This window comes from Sceloporus undulatus, chromosome 7 (assembly GCF_019175285.1).
Source record: "Sceloporus undulatus isolate JIND9_A2432 ecotype Alabama chromosome 7, SceUnd_v1.1, whole genome shotgun sequence".
NCBI lineage: Eukaryota > Metazoa > Chordata > Lepidosauria > Squamata > Phrynosomatidae > Sceloporus > Sceloporus undulatus.
In genome coordinates, this window is record NC_056528.1 from 22,169,978 (window position 1) to 22,194,631 (window position 24,654).

At 41.2% G+C, this 24,654-nt stretch overlaps 1 protein-coding gene across 3 annotated transcripts in view; it reads right to left on the reverse strand.

Moving 5' to 3' along the window:
* MED27 (mediator complex subunit 27) overlaps window positions 1–24,654 on the reverse strand; it is a 103,795-nt gene that overhangs the window by 78,198 nt on the left and 943 nt on the right. For all 3 annotated transcript variants that reach the window (XR_006104996.1, XM_042478990.1, XM_042478991.1), the window contains exon 2: window positions 21,567–21,711. Coding sequence is in view for 2 of the 3 variants with exons in the window: in XM_042478990.1 (XP_042334924.1) it covers window positions 21,567–21,711 (145 nt within the window). In the remaining variant the exon portion in view is untranslated. The remainder of the gene's footprint in view (window positions 1–21,566; window positions 21,712–24,654) is intronic.

Consider the following 24,654-nt stretch of genomic DNA (forward strand, 5'->3'; position numbering starts at 1 on the left):
AATCAGCTTTTTTGTTTGTTTCCCAGTCTCTATCACAAAACCAAAAATTCTCTCTTTCTTGAATACTAGAAATCTGTATGCAGAGGGCAACATTAGTCATGCTATTTACAATGTGCATTTATTTCTAAGATGATTTCCTAGCAGCATCTTATTTCCTGAACAGACAAACAGAATATTCTTAGCTCACGCTGACTGGGATTTTATGTATTTGTTCCATGGTATTTCCCCCACAGCAAATTTTCTAAACTCTATTTATAGTCCCATGATATTTCTATTCCCAGTGAAAAAATGCTGTTTTAATTACTATTGGTATTTAAATGCCAATGGCCTAAAGTTGATCTGTCTCCTCTAACTCTGCATTAAGTCCAAAAATCAGCTAGACCACACAACTGGGAACAGAAGATGGAGAAACTCTATTCTTCTCATGATGCAGCCGAAGTATGACAACCTCAATTTAGTAATCTTGTCCTCCAGGAACAGTTAAGGTTTGATCTGTTCTAGAACCCATTTGTTTGTCCTTTTGGCTGCCCATGGTATCCATAACACCCTTTTCTAGCACCACCTCTCTTGATTTTCTTTCTATTAGCTTTCTTAACTGTCCAGCTCTCACATCCACACATGGTGATGGAAAATACGATGGCTTGGACGATCCTAACTTTGGTATTCAGCTTGGTATCTTTGCACTTTAAGATCTTGTCTAGTTCTTTCATAGCTGCTCTTCCCAATCCCAAGCTTCTTTTTATTTCTTCACTGCAATCCCCATTCTGATCAATGATTGATCCAAGATATGGGAAATCTTTTAACTATTTCAATTTCCTTACCATCTATATTGAATTTCTGTATCTCCTCTGTGGTGATGATTTTTTCTTTTCTTAATATTCAACAACAAACCAGCAAACTTGACAAGTTTCTCTCTTGCCTTTCTTTAGTAATTGTTTCAAATCTTTGATGTTTTCTGCTAGTATTATGGTGCTGTCCGCTGCCACATTTCTTACATTGTTGATATTCCTTCCTTCTTTCTTCACTACTTTTTCTTCCATGTCTAAACCTGCTCTGATTATTACATTTTCTGCATACAATTTGAATAGATAAGGTGATTTATTCTTCCCAATTGCTTGGAAATTAGGAACTGTTAGCATTAAGAAAACAAACAGAAGGATAATGGAAGATGTACATAAGTTCAATGTAGGGATCAGAAAACTGAAATAGTTAAAGATTTTCCGTACCTTGGATCAATCACTGATCAGAATGGAAACTTCAACCAAGAAATCAGTGTGTATTGTGTGTGTTGATCATATTGTTGATCCACCCTGTTTCTTCCCAAGTAAAGATTGTAATCTCTACAACAAACAGGTTACACATCCAAATGCTTTGATATCAGTTTCTTCAGGCTTCCCAAGATTTAATTGATGTTGTCCTTGGCATCCTTGCCTGGAGACATCTCAGCTCACTACAACCAATGGTCAAAGGTCTTAAGTACGCAGCTGAAAAGAGCATGAGGCACTGCCTTGTAGTAAGTGTGTGCATGGCCCCCAGGTGTGTGGTAGCTGTCACTCCTTGGCTACAGAGTTGGTAGGTGTATATACATATGGATACAGATCAGGAAAGGATATATCTTTATACCAATATACACCACTTCATCCATACTGTAAGAAACATGTTTCTCCTTAAAGTGTCACAGGATTCTGTGGGCCACAACTCATTCAAGAGAGGCTGTCTGTTAGCCATGATTAACGGAAGTGGTGTTCCTCTCCCGGCATAATTTTGTGCCACCTGTCATCATTCCTGTCTGCCGTAAAAAGCACTGCCATTAACAAGGCTAACATTAATTTTAAGCCAATCCTAGTTAAGTAGAATGCTCTTAGTCTATACCACAATTAAGAGAGATGATATAATTGACACTATTTTTAAGGAAGAAGAAAACTATAGTGGGGTATAATGTTTAATAACCTCAATTACAGTGGGCAGATGGACTCCAGGCCAAAGAGAAGAAAGGCAGATACATCCTATCCCACAGGCACTATCCTTTTATGTGTGCTGCCAGCAAAACATTCAGAGATCCTTTGAGAATTTTAACAGGCATGGGGTAAGGGACTGGATATGATTGCATTTACACACTTCTCCGCTGGGCAAACAAATTGAAACATCTGACTTTTTAAAAACTGCTTTAAATATTCCAAGCAGCAATAATATAGGTAGAACTATTTTTGGAAGGCAGAATGTTCTAGCTGACCATGTGCTGTTAAACTTTTATACCATATTCAGTTTCAATTTGAGATTTTCATACAAGGCAACTGAAGCTTCTTATCTTCTATTCTAAACTGTAAGACGACTCCTCAGCTTGGCCAGTTATATTAATAATAAAACAGTTCCAATCTCAGAAGCAGAAACATGTCATTAGCACAAGCAAGCCTACATGAATTGAAATGAAATTGTGTATTTCACCAAAGCCTTTAACATGTAGGGAGAAGGGGAAATAGCCCAACCAGCTAAAACCAATTTAAATCTCTCCCTTTGCCTTGCAGGCATACAGCCTGCCATCTTTTTTTTAAGTAGGCAAAATACAAAAAGAGCCCCCAGCACAAGCTTGTCTGATGCAAGATCACAAGTGCTTTCCATTTATTGGATTCAAAGAGGAAAGTGATAGGGACAAGGGGGGGAAAGAAACACTAGGGAAGGTTATGAAGAGACACATTCTCGGCTGTAGAAATATGTAGTCATCAATCTCAAACAAAGAGAAAAACCTTTGCTACAAAGTCACTGGCACAAAACAGTCTGTGAACATATCTTCTTTCAAGCTGCTGTAAAAACAAGGGGCAGCTTCCAACAGAATGCAGAGTTGCATATCTCTCACTGCTGTTGTTAAATTGAGAATGTACGCAGTCGCATATGGTATACTGGAGCTTGGGAAGCTACTTTAAGAAAATGCAAGGCAAAAGGGTAACCATGTTAGTCTGTTGCATCAAATCCAACAAACAGCCTTGTGGCGGCTTGAAGATGAACACATTTTATTTGGTGTGTTTGTGAACTTTAGTCCTAATGAATCTGATGAAGTGGCCTGAGTTGATGAAAATGCAAGACTTTTCAGTCTGTTAAGGTTTCACAGACAACAAGAGCAACAAGATCTAAAGAAGTTTTCAGCTGTCTTTATTCATATACAAACGCTCTGCAACATCAGCTGAAGAATTATCCCTCCTCCCTGCACAGAAAGATCACATATGAAGTGTTTGTGTATGAATAGATAGTCCAATTCAATACAGTCCTATTGATTCTGCATTTGGGGTTTCAAGTTGCTGTGGGGAGATCTGCAACAGTTCCAAATATCTTTTACTGTCGCTGACTGGTCATATCCACAAACATCCAGATACTTTTCAAGAACCAGATTAACAATTAATTGTCTTCCTTCAGGCACATTTCAGCTCAATGAAAATGTGAGCTAACTTTGCCTCCACCACATTTTATATCATGTCACACTGAAGGGGGAAAAGCATAGATTCATCAGTATGTCACCTTAACATACTGAGCAAGCAAAGATTGTTCTAGTTCCCTTCCATGCTTCATTATTCATGAACTAAAGAAAAATGAACATTCATCTTTGACGCAGGTATCTGCGGTGACTACTCGGAAACAAATTCAATTAAATTAATGTGACTGCCCACACTGGTTCTTTTTGGCACATTTACTAGAATGGTTGTTGTTGTTGTTGTTGTTTAGTACAAATACTAGCTTCCACAACGAAGCCAGTAATACTGAAAGGCTGCAAGTAGTTCTATAAATCATACTGGCTAAGATACGACAGAGAAGAAATAATCATTCATGTATTTCCAAACACAAGCAGGAAGTGTGGCTCAAGGGTAGATCACACTTTTGTGTGAGAAGAGCCCCAGGTTCAATCCCTGCCATTTCCAGGAAAGACTAGAATACATTCCTTATTTGAAATTCTGGAAAGCTGCTGCCAAATTAGAACTGGTATGCTATGACCGGGGGTATAAAGACATCCTCTGATATACCTGTGTCACATTATACCCTTTCAAAAGCATTCAGTTCTAACAGGGAAGGGCACCATGAGAGAGCCAGCATGGTGCAATGGTTTGAGTGCTGGACTAGGATTCTGGGTGAACAGATTTCAAATCATTTGGCCATGGAAACCCATTGGGTGATCTTGGCAAGTCACTCTCTCTCAGCATCAGAGGAAGGCAAAGACTTCTGAATTAAACTTGTAAGGAATCCTGTGGTAAGTGTCCCTTAGGGTTGCGGAAAGGACTTGAAAGCACACAACAAACAATAGAACACCATGCATACATGCAAAGACAAATTCCCGATGGCTTCTTGAAAGTGTCAGGAAATGGTCCCTTCCACAAAAATCAATCCCAGGTCTGTATCTGCACGTTCTTCAAAGTCATTGATGGGCCAGTTTTTAATACTCTTGAGCTAAAGCTGTAAGGAGGAAACTACCTTAATGTGGCATTTTGGGTAGCTTGTTTTAAAAGATTCATAATGGAATACAGTATTCCAGCAAATAATAGAAGAAAATGTGTCTTGTCTGACAAGTGAAATTAGAATAAGATTTCCTTGTATGCCTATTATTATTTCATGTACATTTATTTCAGGACTTGAAAGAGAGAGAGAAATTCAACACAAAACACCATTACTCATTACAATACTTTTAAGGTTTTAAAAAGATAGGAACAAACTGGCAAATTATGTGTCTAGATGTTTGTTCCTCATGGTAACCTTATGTCTGTGTGTACATCCTATTAGGGCTTTTATAATGTGACCACTGGTCTCCCCTGTTCCTGAAAGCTTTTCCCAGGTGACAACAGCCCATGAAAGCAGTAACCTTTCAACACAATTTATTTGCAAATTAGTTCACCTTACTCTAACTTGAAACAAACTATGTTCTCCCCCCAAAAATGGCATTTCCACTTATTTATTTTATTATAAATTTATTTCATTTATACACTGCCTTTCTCCCGGAGTCAGACCAAAGGTGGTTCACAGAAGAGGGGGTTAGCCTAGCCTCCCGCAGAAGGCCATTCTAGCTGGTGGGAGCAACCACTGAGAATATCCTCATCAACCAAATCTTTAATGGTGATATAATGATGATGGGACCAAGGGAAAGCCTTCCCCTGTAGATCTTAGAATTCTGGCAAGTTTGTATGGGGATGTATGGGCTTTCAGATATAGCCTGGCCCTAAGCTGTATAGAGCTTTACAGATCACGACTAGCACTTTGAACTCTGCCCAGAAACAAACTGGTAGCCTGTGAAGCTGTTTCAACAAGGAAATTGTATGCTCCATAAAACCGTCAGCATTCTGGCTGCAGCTTTTTGGACCCACTGAGGTTTCTGAACAGTTTCCATAGGCAGCCCCCTGTAGGATGCTTTACAGTAGTCCAAATGAGATGCAATCAAGGCATGTGTCACCATAACAAGATTTCACATACTAAGGAACAGTCACAGCTGGTGCACTAGCTTTAACTGGGCAAATACACTCTTGGCCACTGCCATGGCTGAAACAGCATAACACCCAAGCAATGAACCTGAGATTTCAAAGAGAGTGTAACCCCTTTCAGCATGGGCAGAATCCTATTCCCTGATCTGCCTTGTGGCTGACCAGAAGTTTCAATCTGTTTGCTCTCATCCAGTCCATTACTAACAAAAGATAATTAGTTCAGCACAGAGGCAGCTTCCTTGGATTTGGATGGAAGGGAGAGACAGATGTCATCAGTGTATTGGTGACTCCGCATGCCCAAATTCCAGATGACCTCCCCCACTGGTTTCATGTAGATGTTAAACAACATGGGGAACAAAACAGTGGGACCCCACAGGCCAACAGCCAGAGAGTCAAACAGGAGTCCCCCAGCACTACCTTTTAAGTCCACTCCTCCAAGAAAGCACTGCATAACAGTGCCCCCAAGTCCCTTCTCAGAGAAGCGTTCCAGAAGCATACCATAATTGGTTTATTTTATTTATTATTCATTTATTTACTTTATTTATGTGCCGCCTTTCTCCAAGGCCAGGACCCAAGGCAGCTTCCATAACATACTAAAAATGTTTACAAAACGTTCAAGTAAATCTTTAAAACATCACATTAAAACACTACAAAACTGGTTAAAAAACATACAAACGTTAAAAACAGATACAACGTACTACATTGATGGTATTGAAAGCCACTGAGAGAGGCCCAGCAGAACCAAACAGACACACATCCCCTGCCCAGTTCCTTGCATAGAACATCCACCAAGGCTACCAAAGTTGTCTCTATCCCATAACCAGGATTGAAGCTAGATTGAAATGGATCTAGGTAATCTGTCTCATCCAGAAACCCCTGGAGCTGGAAGGCCATCACATACTCCAGAACCTTGGCCAAGAAGAGAATATTCAAGATTGGCTGATAATTATTCAGAATGGTGAGGGCCTTTAGGCTACAGGTCCATTTTCACCAATATAAATATTTATTCACTAGATGCAACCCCTTGCTGTACATGTTGCTTGGCAAAGGTAACCATGCAGTCCTTTCCAGGGAGAGAGGTGTCTCAGCAACCATTTTGACAGGGTGAGTGTTCCCCCCCCCCCCAAACCTTTGTGAATATGTTTTCCTGAGCGAGTAGAGGATCTGTTTGAGGATGCTTGTTAAAGTCCAACTTAATCCAGCACCTGACACTTTCTTGATCTGACAAATACACATGCTAGATTTTCTGCCCCCAACTCTGACTCAGGCAAAAGGGCCAGGGCTATACATACTGAACATTTTTCATTGTGCAATTTTTTTTGGCAGTTCTAATAGTGTTTCAAAAATAGCAGATTCAGTCCAGCTTAAACAGATTGCTGGGGGAAGAAAGATGTTGATAATTTGTGTTGTTTTGCTGCTGCTTAACAGCCTCTTCTCTCTCAAACTGCCACTGCTTTGCCTTTACAATCATTACCTTCATCGGCCCACTCTGATTCTGCCTCCAATTAGTGACTCAAATGATTCTGTTTACAGGAGCATGTGATGTCATTATATGATGTCACTGATAACATCACTTGACCACATAGCCAATAGGAGTCAAGGGTGGTGGAAGGTAATGAGGTCAGAAAAAGAAACAGGGAAATGAATGGCACAGAAGAACAGATTCAAAGCAGACCTATTGCTGTGTGGGTTGACCCTCACAAAGCAAGAACAGGGAATGGGAGTGTTATGGGCTCCGTCCTAAAAATAAAACCACCTATTTAATCAACACATTCACCCATACAGCTATCATTTGCATTGTATACACTCTAAATCTTAAGTATTTAAGACTTAAATATTGTAATATTTAAGTATTTTATTGGAATCAATCCAAACAGCATTTGCTAAGGAACGTTTCCAGTTGTATCCTAGAGCCCACCTGTACTCAACTTACTTCAAGTGGGAAGTAATGTTTCAAATTTAAGAATCTAAGCCCACCCCTCTCCCCTTTGAAAAAAAAGGTCTACAAAAACACCCCCCCAACCTTGCATGTTTTCTCTTTGACATGAAGGACTCCATTGCCATCAAGGGGATTTTCACTGCATCAGTCTCCTTTTCTCCAGAACCTCAATTTAATTCTTGCAAGACTCACAGCTCACTGGTAAAGAAAGTGAATAAAAATGCATTGCCAAGTGAACACTGAGCCCCACAACGCACCTGAATTTTCTATTGCACCGCCAAAACCATTTTAGTTTTGCTAATGGTGTAAAATGGGTAACCTGGGAAATGCTTGACATGAATCCATGTTAACATATTAGTATTTTCCAAAGGTGTACTGAGTTCTGGACTTACATTTAAATTTTAAGAGTCGGGGGGGGGGGACCCTAATGTTAATAAGCCTAAACACACATACATAAAGTCCATAACAAACATTATTTGCCTTCCTGAAGTGAGGGAATAAGATAGAAAAAAAATCAAATTAATTATAAACAAGATGCCTGTGGAAATATTTCCCACTTTTGGACTTCAGTTTTGATTGTACTCAGCGTGAACAGAATGAAAATAGATTTTGTGAAGTAATTACAAGCAAGCATATTCACAGGGCTTGGCCTGGCATGACAGCTGCCACTGGTATCCTTCTTCTCAAGAATGCAAATGATTAAGGAAGATTAAATACCTACTTTGCTTAAATACTCTTGATAATGAGCTCCTTCCCTTCTGAAAAAAAAATAGTGTTTCATGTTGGCAGCTGATGGATCTTGCTTTAAATTCTTTTAATTTGTAACAGCACCATCTGTTGTTCGGATTCCCAAGTTCAAGAATGGAGTTATCCAATTTCAAAAACTTGGGAGGAGGGATGGAAACTGATCAGAATTCAAGTTACAAAGCATATTGCATTGTGCCCTTTTCACCTGTCTTAAAAAAAACACCTAACAACGGGAGTAAGTTAACAGACTTTTTAAAAATAAAATTACAAGTGATGTGAATTCCATAAATGTATTCAATTTAAAAATACCAATGGATAACAAGCAGGAAACAAAGACAAAACACTTGAAATAGAAGTTGCTCAGGTCCCCAAAGATATGCTGTATTATTTAGGTTCCTAGTAATTACAGACTTGAATGACCTAGGGGCAGCATTAATGCTAAACGGTATTCTAATGTTATTGCCTATTCCATTAACAAACACCTGGTTCTCAAAGAACAGCCTTTATGAGAGGAGGCAATCCTCTCATGGCTTTAAAAGCCACAGTATCAATATGAAGAGGAAGGAAGCAATATAACAGTTTGCAGTGAAACTGACACAACATACACACACTGGCCTGTTACAGACTGCCAAAATAAAGCTGCTTGGGGTCTCTTTGGAGGTATGCTATTTAAATGATGCATGGGTCCTAAGAATCCAGAGGTCGCACCAAAGCCACACTCCATTCCTAAGCACTGGAGCGCAGCTTTGGTGCAGCTTCCGGATTCTTAGGATGCATGCTTCATTTAAACAGCATACCTCCAAAGAGACCCAAAGCAGCTTTATTTTGGCAGTCTGTAACAGGCCACTGAAGGCCATCAGACCAACAGAAGACCCATTTTCAAGAGATCAAGCACCTTCCTCCTTCTCTCATTCAAGTGTACTCTCCAATTATGGAAACATGGAGCTGCATGGGTTTTTAAAAGCAGATCACTTCCTCTTAGGAAAGAGCCAGAATAAAATGCCTACTTCATCTCATATCACCAAGTTATAAACCAAGAGACGCCCTCGCAATGGCATGAGAGATTAAATTCCTGCCCATTAACAGCAAACAACCTATTGCTGCATAGGCCTCCCAAGACCTAATCCAAATCTTTGGAAAGATGGTGAGATAAAGATTTCTTTTTACCTGAACTATTCACTAGCTAGGTTAGGATACAGCCTTTGGTATATATAGATTAAATCCTCTCTTCTTATCATAGAATCCCAGACCTAGAAGACAACTCAAGGGCCATCTAGTTCAACCCCTTGCCATCCAACACAGTGCATCTCAAATGCATGGATTTTCTTCGTATCACCTTTATTCACTGTCCAGCTTCCACAACCATACATAGAGATTGGGAAAAATATGGCATGAACAATCCTGACTTTGGTATAAAATGATCTGTCTTTGCAATTGATGGTCTTCCTTCATAGCTGCCCAGAAGTTCCAAGTCCTAGACTTTTCTGATTTTGTGACTGCGATCTCCATTCTGCTTAATGATTGAGCCAAGGTACAAAAATATAGAACTACTATATCAATTACTTCATTACCTGCTTTAAAGTTGTGTTAAAAAAAATCTCTGAGAGATCCTTGGCCCATGTCACACACAGCCTCCACTATTGCTGCTGCCCAGTAGCTGTTTCGTACATTTAGTCTGGCTTCTCAGCAAAAGCCCTCTCTGATAAGGAAGACCCAACACAATGTCATTCAAACAGCCTCTTGCCTTCTCTGAAGATGCCAGCCACAGATGCTGGCGAAACATCAGGAAGAAACTCTTCTAGAACATGGCCACATAGCCCAAAAAACCCACAAAAAACTATGGATGCTGGGCATGAAAGCCTTCGACTTCACAAAGTCCAATAACTTCTGCCCGGTCACAGGTTCCATACCCCAATATAGAGCAAGTGTAGCACACCATAGAAAAAGGCACCATTATAAAAGAACACAAATGACTACTACTTACAAAATAGTAGTTTTATATACACTCGTCCCCCCACATTTGCGGCTTTGACTTTTGCAGATTTGATTATTCACCAATTTATTTAATACAGTATGTTGTCTCTATGAATATCTAGGTTCTTCAGTGCAATTCTATGGTCAACTTTAACCCAAAGTCCCACTGAAGTACCTAGAGATTCCTAGAGAGAACATGCCACTTGGCATTTGTAGCTCATCCAGCACAATTCTATGGTCAATATCTGGCAGATGTCAACCACAGAGTTGCACTGGAGGACCTAGAGATTCCTAGAGAGGTGTTCTCTCAGGTAAAAACATACTTTGTTATTTGTGGTTTTTCCACATTCACAGGGATCCTGTGCCCCTAATCCCAGCGAATGTGGAGGGACAAGTGTATTCTTCAGTGATATATATTTATATATTCTTTATATAATGTTCTATTATCTTGAAATGCAAGTTTGCCTTTTAAACTTGGTAGACTGGCTAATATATTCTGCAGAAGAAAATAAAAAGGTGTGCATGCAATGGAGAAGCCTACCCTATTTAAGGAGAAACTTTAAATGGCTGCTAAACCTAACCCCCCTTTTTTTTCTGAAGAAGTTACCGTCTCCATTGATTTCACTTGCAAGAAAACCACCACCTCAAACTGCAGTATCAGCAGACACTAAAAGGTCAGCTTCTTGCAGATGAATGCTGTATCAATACTTACTGGGGTGTTTTCATACAAGATACACAAGAGGGATGGAGAGAAGATGCCTATAATCTCACTTAATCCTAGAGAAGTACCAAGTCAGGCTCCTTAGAATGTGGGAAAAAGCCTGCCAAAATATTATTGCTTCTTTCTGTCCAACAGAAGGCCTTGGAAACAACCACTTGTCTTTCTGCTGACGGGGAGCAGGATTGCCTCCAAGTACACAAGCAGACGATTTTTGTGAAATGGAAGAAAGTTGTCATTTTTCTTTAATCCAATACATTGAAGTGACCAAAGAATAAGGACTAATGAAAAATTCTTGGTCTAGGAACAATCAAGGATCAATCAGCAAGTTTCAGTTCTTACCTCTAGCAACTGATATTATTACCCCACCAACATAAATTAGTTTTAAATCACTTTTACTGTAAGGGCTCCTTTCAATGGGACATACGTATAACTGTCTGTGGCACTGAGAAATTTTAGCATCAGCAATAGCACATACATTTCTATACCACTTTACAGTGTTAAACACTCTCTAAGCCGTTTACAATGTGTTAGCCAATTGCCCCCAACAAGATGGATACTCATTTTACTGACCTATGGAAGAATGTGTCAACATGGAGCCCTGCAGGATTGGACTCCCAATCTTTTGGCTGCACTACCGGCATTTAAACCCTGCACCACCTGGATTCCTAGAAATTTTAGAAATTCCTCCCCTTCACCATCACCGTAAACTGCGATCGCCAGGATTGCAACTATGTACAGGCAACCCCCGGAAGACATATTGCATCAAGGAGTGTATGGCCCATCACTGTTCTTTTCCATGCCACCAAAATAGGCCACCTTCACTTTTCTGAGCAAAACCTTGCTTTGATTCGGCTAAATCATGTGTCTTGTATATTTGCCAACCTAAATGCCTGTAGAAGATGGCATGTAAGCACAGGGAAGAATCTAAACACTTACAAGAGATAGAACAGACATAAGGTCTGAGCTTCAGCACAGACATTAAGGCATGAGGTGCCATGCTTCTGTGTACAGAAGGGGTCCACTCCACTGCTCTCTCTCCAGGCTCCCAGCAGCAGACCAGGGGCATTTGCTTGGTATGATGTATGTATATTTTTCTGTATAGCTTACCACATGTGTAATAAATCACAAGAGTTTTGCAACCACAATGGGCATTTTGTATTGCTTCCGAATCACAGAGACAACTGCTCACCATATGCATATCATGTTTGTGCTTAAGGTGTACAATATGCCAGAAAGTAGGGATACACAGGAGGTAGATGAGGATCTATGGGTAGATTTCTGGGTGATTTGCAAGGTGATCAGCAGGATTTCACAGCCTTTACTTTTTAGCCAAGGATTTTCATTGAAAAAAATTCATGAACTTGATCTTGACATTGATGAGTTCCTGGGCTAGGCATACTCTCAGAGGGGCCCTGTTCTGTCATTCTTGGTGCATCTCTACCTACATATGTTGGCAGACCACTGATTTAATCCCCTCCCCAGTACATCCTGCAAGCCTGATATTGACCTGTTCCTTGTGCTGTGCAATGACCTTTGGTCAAAAGCAATAAAGTTTTGATTTGACCTGTTCCTGCCCTAAAATGCAGCATAGTTTTCTTCCACTAATCTGTCATGAAGCACTATAAAAGCTCATGCTGCCAACTCCTTTCTTTCCGTTAGTCTCAAAGGTGCTACAAGATCTCTCTACACACCATATTTATATTAAGTACTAGATACCATCTTGACAAGTATTTTGCCTCTAAAATAGTATCACTGGAATATAACATCTGAATGTTATAGATGGATACATTGACAATTGATTTCAATGGCAATCTTCCCCACTAGATCCTCAGATGTGATCCAGACAATGACCAGTATCCTCTGGATTCTTCAACTTCCACTATCCTCTAAAATTAGATAACTACAAAGTCCCCCTTTAAGAGTATTGGTTAAAAAGGCATGCTCATGCAGGAATGGCACATACACAGAAATAAGAAACACACTGAGCCATAAGGCAGGCCCAAAATCACAGGTTTCAAATCTCAACATGACAACAGTTTCAACATTTTAAACAGAACCAAATAGAAAGCATATGGAGAGGGCAAGAGGGGTGTACATGTGTGCTGTTCTTCCAAAGGAGCAACAAAGCCTCAATCAAAGGAAAAACAGGCAATAGCATCCTACCATATTAGACCAGATATCCATGAAAGTAAATTGAATTTTGGTGAGGGGGGCCGGTGCTTTTTTTCTTGCTGAAAAACCAAGAGCTTCTTCTGCTCACTTCATACATGAAAAGATAAGCTACCAAAATAAAATGAAACTAAATTGATTTTAGATATTCTGTTGTTGATTTTTTTAAAAAAACACTCAACAATTTACGGGATAAACAGCAGCCATTTAAGACTGAATTAGGATATTGGTGAAAACAAGCTGTCCAGCCCCAAAGGAACTTTAACACACACAACAAAACCCTTTAGTCAGCTTTTTCCTTTTATTGTAATGGTCAGCAAAAGCAAAAAGGGGGGAAAAGCAACAGATTAACAATTTAGATTCTGGCAGCACCACAAGGTTCTGTATTTTACAAAGTATATTTGCTATTGGTATATTTAAGTCTGTAGGTGAACACAGATCAAGAATGTCTCACTGGCCATTACCTTTCACATACAGCCTCAAACTGAAACTGTTCAGGAGCTGCACTGGAAAAGCCTTACTAAAGATAATATATTTATTTGCAGTGGAAATCCAGTTTCCATACAGGTATTAAATAAGAAGTCTGCACAGTAACCTTCTCCAACTTGCCACCATACAGACATGGTAGACCTTAACGCATCACTCCCAGCCAACATCGCCGTTGCTGCCTGGGAATGATTAATCTTTCCATCCACTCCAGTCTCGATAATCCTGATAGTTGCATATGCTGGTATAGCTCCACCTATGTATATTTGTTGTTGTTGTTGTAGATGATGGTGCATGGGAGTATCAACAAGACATGGATCAGGGAGAGGAATCCCATTATATTATACTCACATCATAACAGGTGAAGCGACATGGAAGGGTAGCATCTCTGATAGCTGACTAGAAAACACCTTAAGCCTTGACATCATTCTAGAGTGCAATAATATTCAGCACTACTCTAGTTAGGATAAAGCAAAATATATATACATAAATTCACTCGGACATAAATTCACTCAGTAATTGTTAGTAATCTACTAACAGCGCTCTCTTAGGGACTGATTCAAAGTATCTCTGTTTTCTAGAAGGCATTTCATTTGTCCCTAAAGAAAATACAGTACTTGGATTCTCAACTTTAGGAGAAGAACCGTGATTGTCTGTGTCCTATCCACTCCTTGCTACTTCTGATCCTCCCATCAAAGACCAAATAAATGCAGCCATCATTATCATCAGGGAAGGGGCATCTGCTCCCTTGTTTAAATATGCAATGTACTAAATGTTTAGAAAAGCAAAAAGGAAGTAAAGGACGTTATTTAAAACCTACCATTCTTGCAAGGTAATAAGGTACACTGTCTCTATATGCGCTGCTCAAATCCCTTTCCAAGTAGCCTGACAATCAACTGTTCAGTATGCCCAGAAATGTAGGTTTAATTTAAGAAGCACAGTTCTAGGTTAAATTGCCATGGAAATGCAACCACATCTGTTTCCTCACTCTAGAAGAGAGATGTAAAAAAAATTAAATCATGGGGGAAAAACATTTTGAGAACAAAAAATAAAATTGAAAAATGTGATATCGGTATCTTTGACACTGGAAACCACTTTCTTACTTCAAGAATGTAAAATGCATTATATACATTATGATACAATTATACAGATCACGCATGATATATTGGGATTGGACTGGATGGCCCTTGCAGTCTCTTCCAACTCTATGATTCTATGACTCTATGAAAAGCGCAATTCAGTCAAACATTTATCAACTGAATTTCCTTTTTTAAATATGTTTTTTGTTACAAATGGAGCTGAAACGCTCTGGTTTTGTCAGTTTATTAGAAGCAGACAAACCCCCCCCCCCACCAATAAAACAGAGAAACCAGGAACATTAGTAAAACAGAGAAAATTATTATCTCTCCTAGCCTAACATGATGTTAAGCAGATGTAAAGAAGAACTGAGAGAAAAAAACAAGACCAAGAACTGCAATAATCAGATAGTGTGCGTTTTCTTACATAAAAGTTTCATGTCAAATTAATTTCATCCCAAATAGTGACTCTATGATTAAGAGACCTCCAAGTCACCCTATCATCAACCACCCTTCTCAAGTCTTGCAGATTCGGGGCATTCGTGGCTTCCTCGTTTGAGAGGCTGTACAGACCGGCAGTAAGCGCCAGTATCGAGGCAGCATGGGTGTGTGGCATTTTGATGACACACACCCCAATGCCATCTTGATGCTGGTGTCACACCGCCTCTCTGACCGCATGGCGGATGGTGTTGCACCACTCCTTTGGTGCAGCATTCACACCTCACACGCCAGAAGGAGCATCAAAAAGTGCCTCCACAGTAGCAAGGGCACCCTTTTTCCGGTTCAAAAAGTAGTGGCATTTTGCTGCTTCTTTTTGGCCCAGAAAAAACATTGGATTGGGGCGGTTGAAGCCACCCTGACCTGGCACTCAAAGAGGTGGCGCAGAGCCGCTCCTTCAGGGCAGTCTGCTTTGCTCCTGAGTCTATGTATCTGGAATGCAGTCTTCCTCTTTTTCTCCTGTCTTCTATCCTTGCCAAGCATTCTTGTCTTTTCTACTGAGTCATGTTTTCTCATGATATGGCCAAAGTACAACAATGTGAGCTTAGTCATTTTGGCTTCTTCAGAATCCCTCAGCCAGGAGTTGTGGTCCAAAATAACAACAACAACCTTTCCAAGTATCATTTCCGACTATCAGCAGAAGTGGGAGCAGGCCTCGCTTCTTAATGTTCTATTACAGTTCTCCTAAGCTGCTACAACTCCTATTAACTCCATTATGTGTAATGGTGAAGAATCATTAGCACTGAAGTCCAAAATATTTGGGCAGTATCAACTTGTGGAAGGTAGCTCTATTCTGTGCACCAGAAAACAAAACACTCTGCAATTACAAGGCTAATTTGATTTATTTTGATATTAGTTTGATTAAGTCTCACTTATATTTAAAGTTGCTATTTTTAAACATCTGCAGCTTTCCAAAGAGAAGAGAGATAGAAATAGCACTGTACACCTGCAATCTGAAGTAATCCAGTACTGTCTACCCTCCTTATTATGTACAGATTAAACATTACTTATATGTAAGACCACTGGCAGTAGCAACACCAAAATTATTACACATGCACTGAGAGGAAGACATGATTTGATGGAAGCATTATATAGTTTACACAGATGGGTTTTCCTGAAGTAATCACTATACTTTTTGGATTGAAGGCAAGGACAGGCAGGACTGAAGAGCTACAGAAATACAGTGACTAAGAGATGAGAAATCCTCAATTTGTCTCAGATGTCTTAGGCATCACTGATTTCTACCTGCAATAACATGGGAATATTTTTGACCCACCTGACAGGATTGCTGTAAGGTTATCTGACCTCATATATATGAAACTGCTTCATATATTCTAAGCGAGAATAGAACCTGTTGAGTGCTCCAACTTCCACCATCCATCGCCAGCATAGCAATTAGCTTAGTTGTAAACCGCTTAAACACTGCTAGTTCGGTATGAAGCGGTATATAAATGAATCTGTTTGTGGTTTTGTTTGTTTGAGGAATGCTGGGAACTGCAGTTCAATAACATCTGGAAGAGCACACACTTCCCATCCCTTCTCCAAGTACTGTTAGGTGCAGTAATAAATTTCTGTCTGTACTGCAGGTCAAATCCTCAGCACCCAGGACAGTTCACTCTTAAACTGCTATCCAGCTTTGTAATCTGCCTTGCTCCAAAGCTTTTTGATTCCACTTCAGATCTGTAAGGTACCCACTATAGGATCTCTACATTTCTAAGGGAATGGAAAGCATCCCCCCAAAATGGGAAACTCAGCATTGTCCCTTGCATTCTGCAAAGTATCTTCAGAGAACAGCAAAACTCTTCATAGTGACACACTATTCCAAATGTGTGTATTTTTCAAGGAAATGTTGTGTTTAATTATCCTTGGGCTGCAGCCCTTGGGTCACTCAGCTTAGAAAAGTAAAAATTAATCAAAGGAAAAGCTGCACCAGCAAGCAGTACACAGAGAACTGCCACAGAGGCCACCGATCATCACTTTGGCAGCAGAACCTTGCAAGACAAGAGACAAACCAGCAGGCTCTGGAAAACCTAGGCAAAGCACCATCATCTCATTTCCCCCCACAAAAGCATCCTATCTGCAGGGCAGCAAAGTGTCCACAGAGCTGTAACAATGGTCTCCATGACCCAGAATATATAAAATGCACAATGAATGAAGGTATGAAACCATTAATGTCAAAACTAGCCCCAGGAAAGGCAAGGTATTTGTATTGGATGGGTGGCCATTAACTCACCCCTTTTGTGCCTAAAACAGTACTACACAGGTGCCTGCTCTGTCAGATCCCATAATACATGTCTAACAATAAACAGCCCAGGCTCCCCTTCCCACTCTCCCCACCCCCTTTTTTTTCCTGGTATTAAGTATGGCCCCAGATGTTTATACAGCTTTTCAACATGCCAATTAAATGAATGTGTTTGGCAGTTATCAGCCAATGCTGCAGTCCTCTTTGTTCTGCAATGCCTAGAGACAAGAGCCTAAGTTAAGGAGTTCTGTCATTATTGTAAGGCAATCTCCTGCTGGAAGTCTCCATTATAAAAATGTGTCACCCTGCCGAGCAAAGCCCTGCAGGAATTGGCTTCCCACACTACATACCATGCATCTCTACCCTTTCATGCTGAGAAAATTCCCTGCCCCTCTTTAATAATCTCAATCTTTTGTTTTTTCAGCTGTTGAGGCAAGGAATATTTTATTTAAATTATTTAGTTGACTGGTACAAAGCATCTCTAGTCATTACAGTGAAAAGGGACATGGGCATTAAGCAACTTCTTCAAGGACATATGGAAATAAAGAAATACTAATTCTAAAATGGACCTACCTGAGGAAGTAATTTCAGCTCTTTTATTAAATTCAACAAATTCAATTGGGTGATTTATATTTGGTGGTATGAATGAGCTGGTTTCTACCCATCCTGGCAAAAGGTACAAAGTACTCTCCAAATGTCCTAAATGATCAGCTCGGTAACTTTAACTAATGGATTGCTGACTGTTATAGGATAAAGCCATTAACTGAATAGGTGTTTATAATGTATACTTTAACAGTGTACAGGCTGTACAGCTTGCAGAGTGTATGTCCAATCATGGGATGTGGACTAAGACAGTGGGTCTCAGGTGTGGAGTAGGACCTCCAGGGAGTGTGAGAGAGTTGCACAAGGGGGGGCATAAGTTGGAGGTCCCGCCCCCCCCCTCCTCTCAGACTTTCTTCTGTGCTTGGGGGGGGGGGGGGAGAAAGGTGAGGAGGGCACTTGGAGCAGAAGAGGAGAAGGAGGAAGAGGAGCTCACTCACTCATGGCTCTGATGGGGCCCATCCCATGCTGCCGCTTCTTCTTCTCCCACCCATCTCATCACTGCCCTTGTTCTCGGGATGAGACACTGCTGAAGTCTCAATCAGTGTGCCTGCTGAGTCCAGTGCACCCTAGCCACATGGAGGCTGAAGGAGAGCCAGCGTCTGTGATGGTCTGACTGTACCTCTTGTTGGGGAAGTCACCATCAGCTGGCTCTGGCTGGGCCCCCTTGGAGACAGTGGCTCTGATCCTGAATGAATGGCATGTCAGACTGGCCAGTTGAGGAGAAACAGTGCAAGCACTCTACTTCCAGCAAGCTGCTGTAGCATAGCATGTGCCTGGGCTCACTGCTGCTCTGTGCTGCCACCTCTACCCTCCTGGTTGCCCGGCCAGCTGGGGACTCCCACTCACAGTGGAGGCTCTCGACAAGATGCTCCTCTGGTTCAGGAAAGTGTATAAGTGAGTGGACAGGGCGTTGGCTGGGTGGGGGCCAAGGAGAGATGAACAAAGACTCCTTTGGGCAGCCATTGGAGGCATCAGGATTGACAGAAAATTTGGAGGCCCTTCAGAACTATCTTCCAAGCAACCCTGTTTCTCTCCCCCTGCCCCCCGAGACTCTCACATGTATATTCATTCTCTCTCTCACCCCCTTCACACTATTTCTCTCACATTTTTTCTTTCACATGCTTACTCTTGCAGGGGTTCATTCACACTAATTCTCTGACCCTCTCACCGATTTCTCTGACAGAAATTTCTTTCAGTCTCAAAAGGTGCTACACAGGATTCCTTTATCTCTTTGTTTGCAACACACACATGCTTCTCTCTATCTCGCTCACATGCATGTGCACACATGTGCTTAGCTACATGCCTCTTCTTGCCTGCTTTCTCCCTCACACCTTTTTAGCCAGTTAATTCTTACACACACATTCAAGTCAACATACTATGATGACACTGGACCAAAGCCACATAGAGCCGTATAACCAACACCTTGTACTGTGCCTAGAAGCTGATTGGCAGCCAGTGGAGAGCTTTTAAGATGGGTGTTATATAGTCCAACCTGGATTTGCCAGTGACCAGTCTGACTGCCATATTTTGTACTAGCTGAAGCTTCCGAACTTGGCACAAGGGTAGCTCCATGTAAAGTGCATTGCAGAAGTCAAAACGAGCGGTTACCAGAGCATGTACCACTGTTTCTACGTCACCCAGCTCCAGGTAACGCTACAGCTGGCGTATCAGCCAAAGCTGATAACAGGCACTCCTGGCTGTCGCACTGATCTGAGATGATAACTGAAGCGGTGAGTCTAGGAGCACCCCCAAGCTGCGAACGCAGCCTTTAGGGAAAGTGTGGCCCCATCTAGGACCAGTTGGCATATCTCCACACCCGGATTCGGATTCCCTATGGCGAGTACCTCCGTCTTACTTGAGGTTTTTTGTTTGTTTGTTTTTCAGTTGTTCTAGAATCTGAACTCTCTCTGGAAGCCAAGATGACCAAATTGAGGCTTTTGTATTTTAGACACATCATGAGGAAAAATGAATCATTAGAAAAGACAATGATGCTAGGAAAGGTGGAGGGCAGCTGGAAAAGAAGGTGCATGCTTGGTGTATACCCTCTATTAAGGAGGACCCAGTCATGAGCCTACAGGACCTGGGCAGAGAGGCTAAGGACAGGGAGTCTTGGAGGCCAACTCGAGGGCAGCTAACAGTAACAAAAACTGAAGCTGTATGAGAGCTGCTGCTACTGCTAGGCAGGGGCCATGCAGGTGAGCCAGCCTTGATGTAACAGGGCTTCCAGGTTTCTTCTGCTTGCTTAAGGGGCAAGACCACAGCTAAGGAGCAGAATGTTCCAGATTTGATCCTCACATCTCCAAGTATAACTCAGAAAGGTGGCTGTCTGAAGTTCTTCAGAGCCTCTTCCAATCAGTCTAGATCAGCAACAGACAATCTTGTGCCTTCTGGATGATTTTCACTACAACTCCCACAAGCCACAGGCATCATAATGGCTGTGAATGTGGAAGATGTAGAACAAAAAACCCTGGTCTCTAGGCTGCCCACTTCTATTCTAGACAATATTCAAATGAAGGGATTGATTATTTGTTCTAAGGCACCTAATTTCATTTGTCAAACTCTCTGTATCCCACCCCCACAAATCACAGAAGATGAAGCACTTCAAAAGCCTGAAAGCAAAGCAGCAAAACATGGAATCATTTTACCTTAGACCCAACTTTAATAGCCATTTGGAATGGGGGGGGGGGGATTCATTTATTATACTGCACCAGCTGCTTTAAAATCAGAAAGCGGTTATTATTAATCCATCATAAAAGATGCCAGACTCAAAGGTCTTGGAAAGATTTACAAGGAAGGTGTCAAAAAGATTTTTGTTTTAGTATGACGAATATCAAATGCTGACTTAAGATAGCTGTCCTATTAAGTTCTCACACAGATTGTCTCACAAACTATTTTGTTGCAGCTTCTGCAGAATCCATCGAAACACCTTAACAGGCAATGCCTGAGGCATGCATTGGGGCAAGGACATGCAAGTTACATGCCAAGGGCAATGAGTAGATGAATATACAAAACACAAGTTACAATCCAGAAGGGCAATAAGTAAGAACAGCCTTTAACACAACGCCAAGGAAGATGGAGCAAATGTGATTGTAAGATGTCACTCACTAACTCTCCTCAATTTTGTACTGTCATAATGAAACACAAGCATTATGAGGAATCATGCAGGTATCAAAACACCCTCACTCTGGATTAATTCCTCTTTTACAACCAATAGTAACGTTTTAAGCAAAGGAAGAGAGACAATGCACATGGCTATCTATCCTGGTATTATTTCCACAGGTTCAAAAACTACTTTCTCGGACTAATATTCCTTGAGTCCTCCAGCTATCGTAGCTTTAGCTTTGGGATTTAGGGAACTGTCATCTAAAAAATTAATGCTTCCAGGTTCTTCTCATTCTTTAGCAGAGCAGGACACTGAGGCTATATGAGCTGCTTCTTACAATGTTAAAGGAACAGACAAGCAGCTAAGACAGCCTAGCAACAGAAGGAAATAGGGGCCTCCAAAAGCTTTGGGAATACAGTTCAGTCCGTCCCAGTGGTGCTTCAAAGCATCACCACCCTTCTAGATATCTCAGGGCACATTCTTGCTGAGACACAACCCAAAGATTTAACCCCGCTACAATGCCAGTTAACAGGAATACATTTCATTTTGATTTACCTTGTTTGACCATTTATAGGCCTGAAGCAGTTGACTGTAGAGAGGCGTCTTGTCCTGCACAGGATCTAAACTCAACAGTCCACTGTTGTGAAGAGGATGGTTTTCAGATGGCTTGCCTACAAGATTACTAAGACGTTCCAATTCACTGAAATGAAAGGAAATAAATGTTATTAGAATGGATTACTTAAAGAAGCGTTGGGTTTTTTAAAGCTCTTCTACAGTATTATGATTTCACAATATTCTAAAACATGCTAGAAAAACTGTCCTACCATATTCTACTACTGAAAATAATGACAGGTTTTTAGTCAAGAAAAAAAATATTGACTGTCCTTTAAAAAAATGATTTTCAGTGCCTGCAATTGCAGGAAAAGGTTAGAAAACAAGCTGGAGAAATTGCTCAAGACATGAAAACTATGAAAAAACCATGAGGGAAAAGCCTGAATTCCCATTATATACACATCTTTGTATATTTCCACATAAAGGAATATTATATTTATATCACACACACACACACACACACCAAAGCGGGAGTGTTTACAAGGGATTGTCTTATTTTCTTCCTTACAGCTTTGGGAGCTAGATCTGGCTATGACCTGACACATTTCCCATGACCAAATAGGGATTGCAATCCAGTTTTTTCAATCTCCAATCCAAAATTCTAACCAACAGTTTCATCACATAGTTTTTTGTGGGTTTTGGGGGCTCTGTGGCCATGTTCTAGAAGAGTTTCTTCCTGACGTTTCGCCAGCATCTGTGGCTATGGGCATCTTCAGATAATGTTTGCCTGAAAAGGATTTCGGTATATATATTGTGTGACCTGGAAAGGCAGGGGTGATTTGTATGTATATTGTTTTGTTGCTAATGGCAGGCCTCAGGGTAGGAGGGTTGGCAAAAGAGGATTAATGTCTCTTTTGCAGACCCTCTTACCCTGAGGCCTGCCATTAGCAACAAAACAATATACATGCATAGTTTTTTGTGGGTTTTTCGAGCTATGTGGCCATGTTCTAGAAGAGTTTCTTCCTGATGTTTCGTCAGCATCTGTGGATGGTTTCTTCATTGTTACATGGATCTGTAATTGGTTGACCGGCCTTTTCATCCTGGAGAGAAGTGACCAGTGGGGTCCCACAGGGCTCTGTCCTGGGCCCAGTGCTATTCAACATCTTTATCAATGACCTGGATGACAGAATTGGGAGCATACTTATCAAATTTGCAGATGACACCAAATTAGGGGGAATAGCTAATACCCCAGAGGACAGGATCAAGATTCAAAATGACCTGAATAGACTAGAAAGCTGGGCCAAAGCTAACAAAATGAAATTCAACACGGAGAAATGTACGGTATTGCACTTAGGGCGGAAAAATAAAATGTACAGATATAGGATGGGTGACACCTGGCTGAATGAAACTACGTGTGAAAGGGATCTAGGAGTCCATGTAGACCACAAGTTGAACATGAGTGAACAGTGTGATGCGGCAGCTAAAAAGGCCAATGCTATTTTAGGCTGCATCAATAGAAGTATAGTGTCTAGATCAAGAGAAGTAATAGTGCCACTGTATTCTGCTCTGGTCAGGCCCCACCTAGAATATTGTGTCCAGTTCTGGGCGTCACAATTGAGAAAGGACATTGAGAAACTGGAGCGTGTCCAAAGGAGGGCGAAAAAAATGGTGAAGGGTCTGGAAACCATGCCCTATGAGGAACGACTTAGGGAGCTGGGTATGTTTAGCCTGGAGAAAAGAAGGTTAAGAGGTGATATGATAGCCCTGTTTAAATATTTGAAAGGATGTCATATTGAGGAGGGAGCAAGCTTGTTTTCTGCTGCTCCAGAGAACAGGACCCGGAACAATGGATGCAAGCTACAGGAAAAGAGATTCCACCTCAACATTAGGAAGAACTTCCTGACAGTAAGGGCTGTTCGACAGTGGAATGCACTCCCTCAGAGGGTGATAGAGTCTCCTTCCTTGGAGGTCTTTAAACAGAGGCTGGATGGCCATCTGTCGGGGATGCTTTGATTTGGATTTCCTGCATGGCAGGGGGTTGGACTGGATGGCCCTAGTGGTCTCTTCCAACTCTACGATTCTATGATTCTATGATTGCCACATAGCTTGAAAAACTCACAAAAAACTATGGATGCTGGCCATGAAAGCCTTCAATTTCACGTGTTTCATCACACCTATTCCTGGAGAACTGATCTCCCTTGACTGAAACTATTTCATCTTATTACAAGGGAGTGCATGAAATTATAATTAAAACAGGGAAAGGAGAAGAGATAGAGATGTGTTGGAGAGTTAGATGGATATCAAATTAGAAGAAACGAGAAAATGGTTCAAAATCAATGGCAGAACATGCCTAGAAATACAGCATTTCTGGAATTTTTTAAATCGGGGAAACTTTTCCCCAGTTCGTTCAAAATATGGAATTTGCAGAGACTTCTGGTCTAGGCACGAGAGAGGAGCAAAACACTCCACATTGAAGGTTACACCTGTTGTGAATTCCCCATGCATACAGCAGCATCATACAGTTACAAGAGACCTCAAGGGCCATCAAGTCCAGCATCTTGCCATGCAGGAATACACAATCAAAGCATCCCTGACAGATGTCCATCCAGCCTCTGTTTAAAAACCTCCAAAGAAGGAGACTCCACCACACTCCAAGGTAGTATATTCCACTGTCGAACACCTCTTACTCTCAGGAGGTTGTTTCTAATGTCGCGGTGCAATCTCTTTTCCTGTAATTTGAATCCATTGCTCCAGGTCCTATTCTCCAGAGCTGCAGAAAACTAATGTGCTCCATTTTCAGACATCCCTTGTGTCCTGTGTTTATGAACACCTGAACACCTTGCCAAGGCTTGTCCGTCTCTCCAGGTTTTGAGGGTAGGGGACGACTGGACGGACGACTAAGGGATGAAACAGAGAGTCAAAATGGAGTGGTATCCAGTTGCTAAGGCAGTGTGGCGTTAAACAACACACGCCTCCAAAGCAGCTGGAAGCCAAGCTGAAGACCAGAGCAAAAAGGAACTGGGATAAACTGGAGGCGCTGGTTGGTCCCTGCTCTTTCCTGCCTGTCTGCTTTGGCCCTTCATGTCAAAAC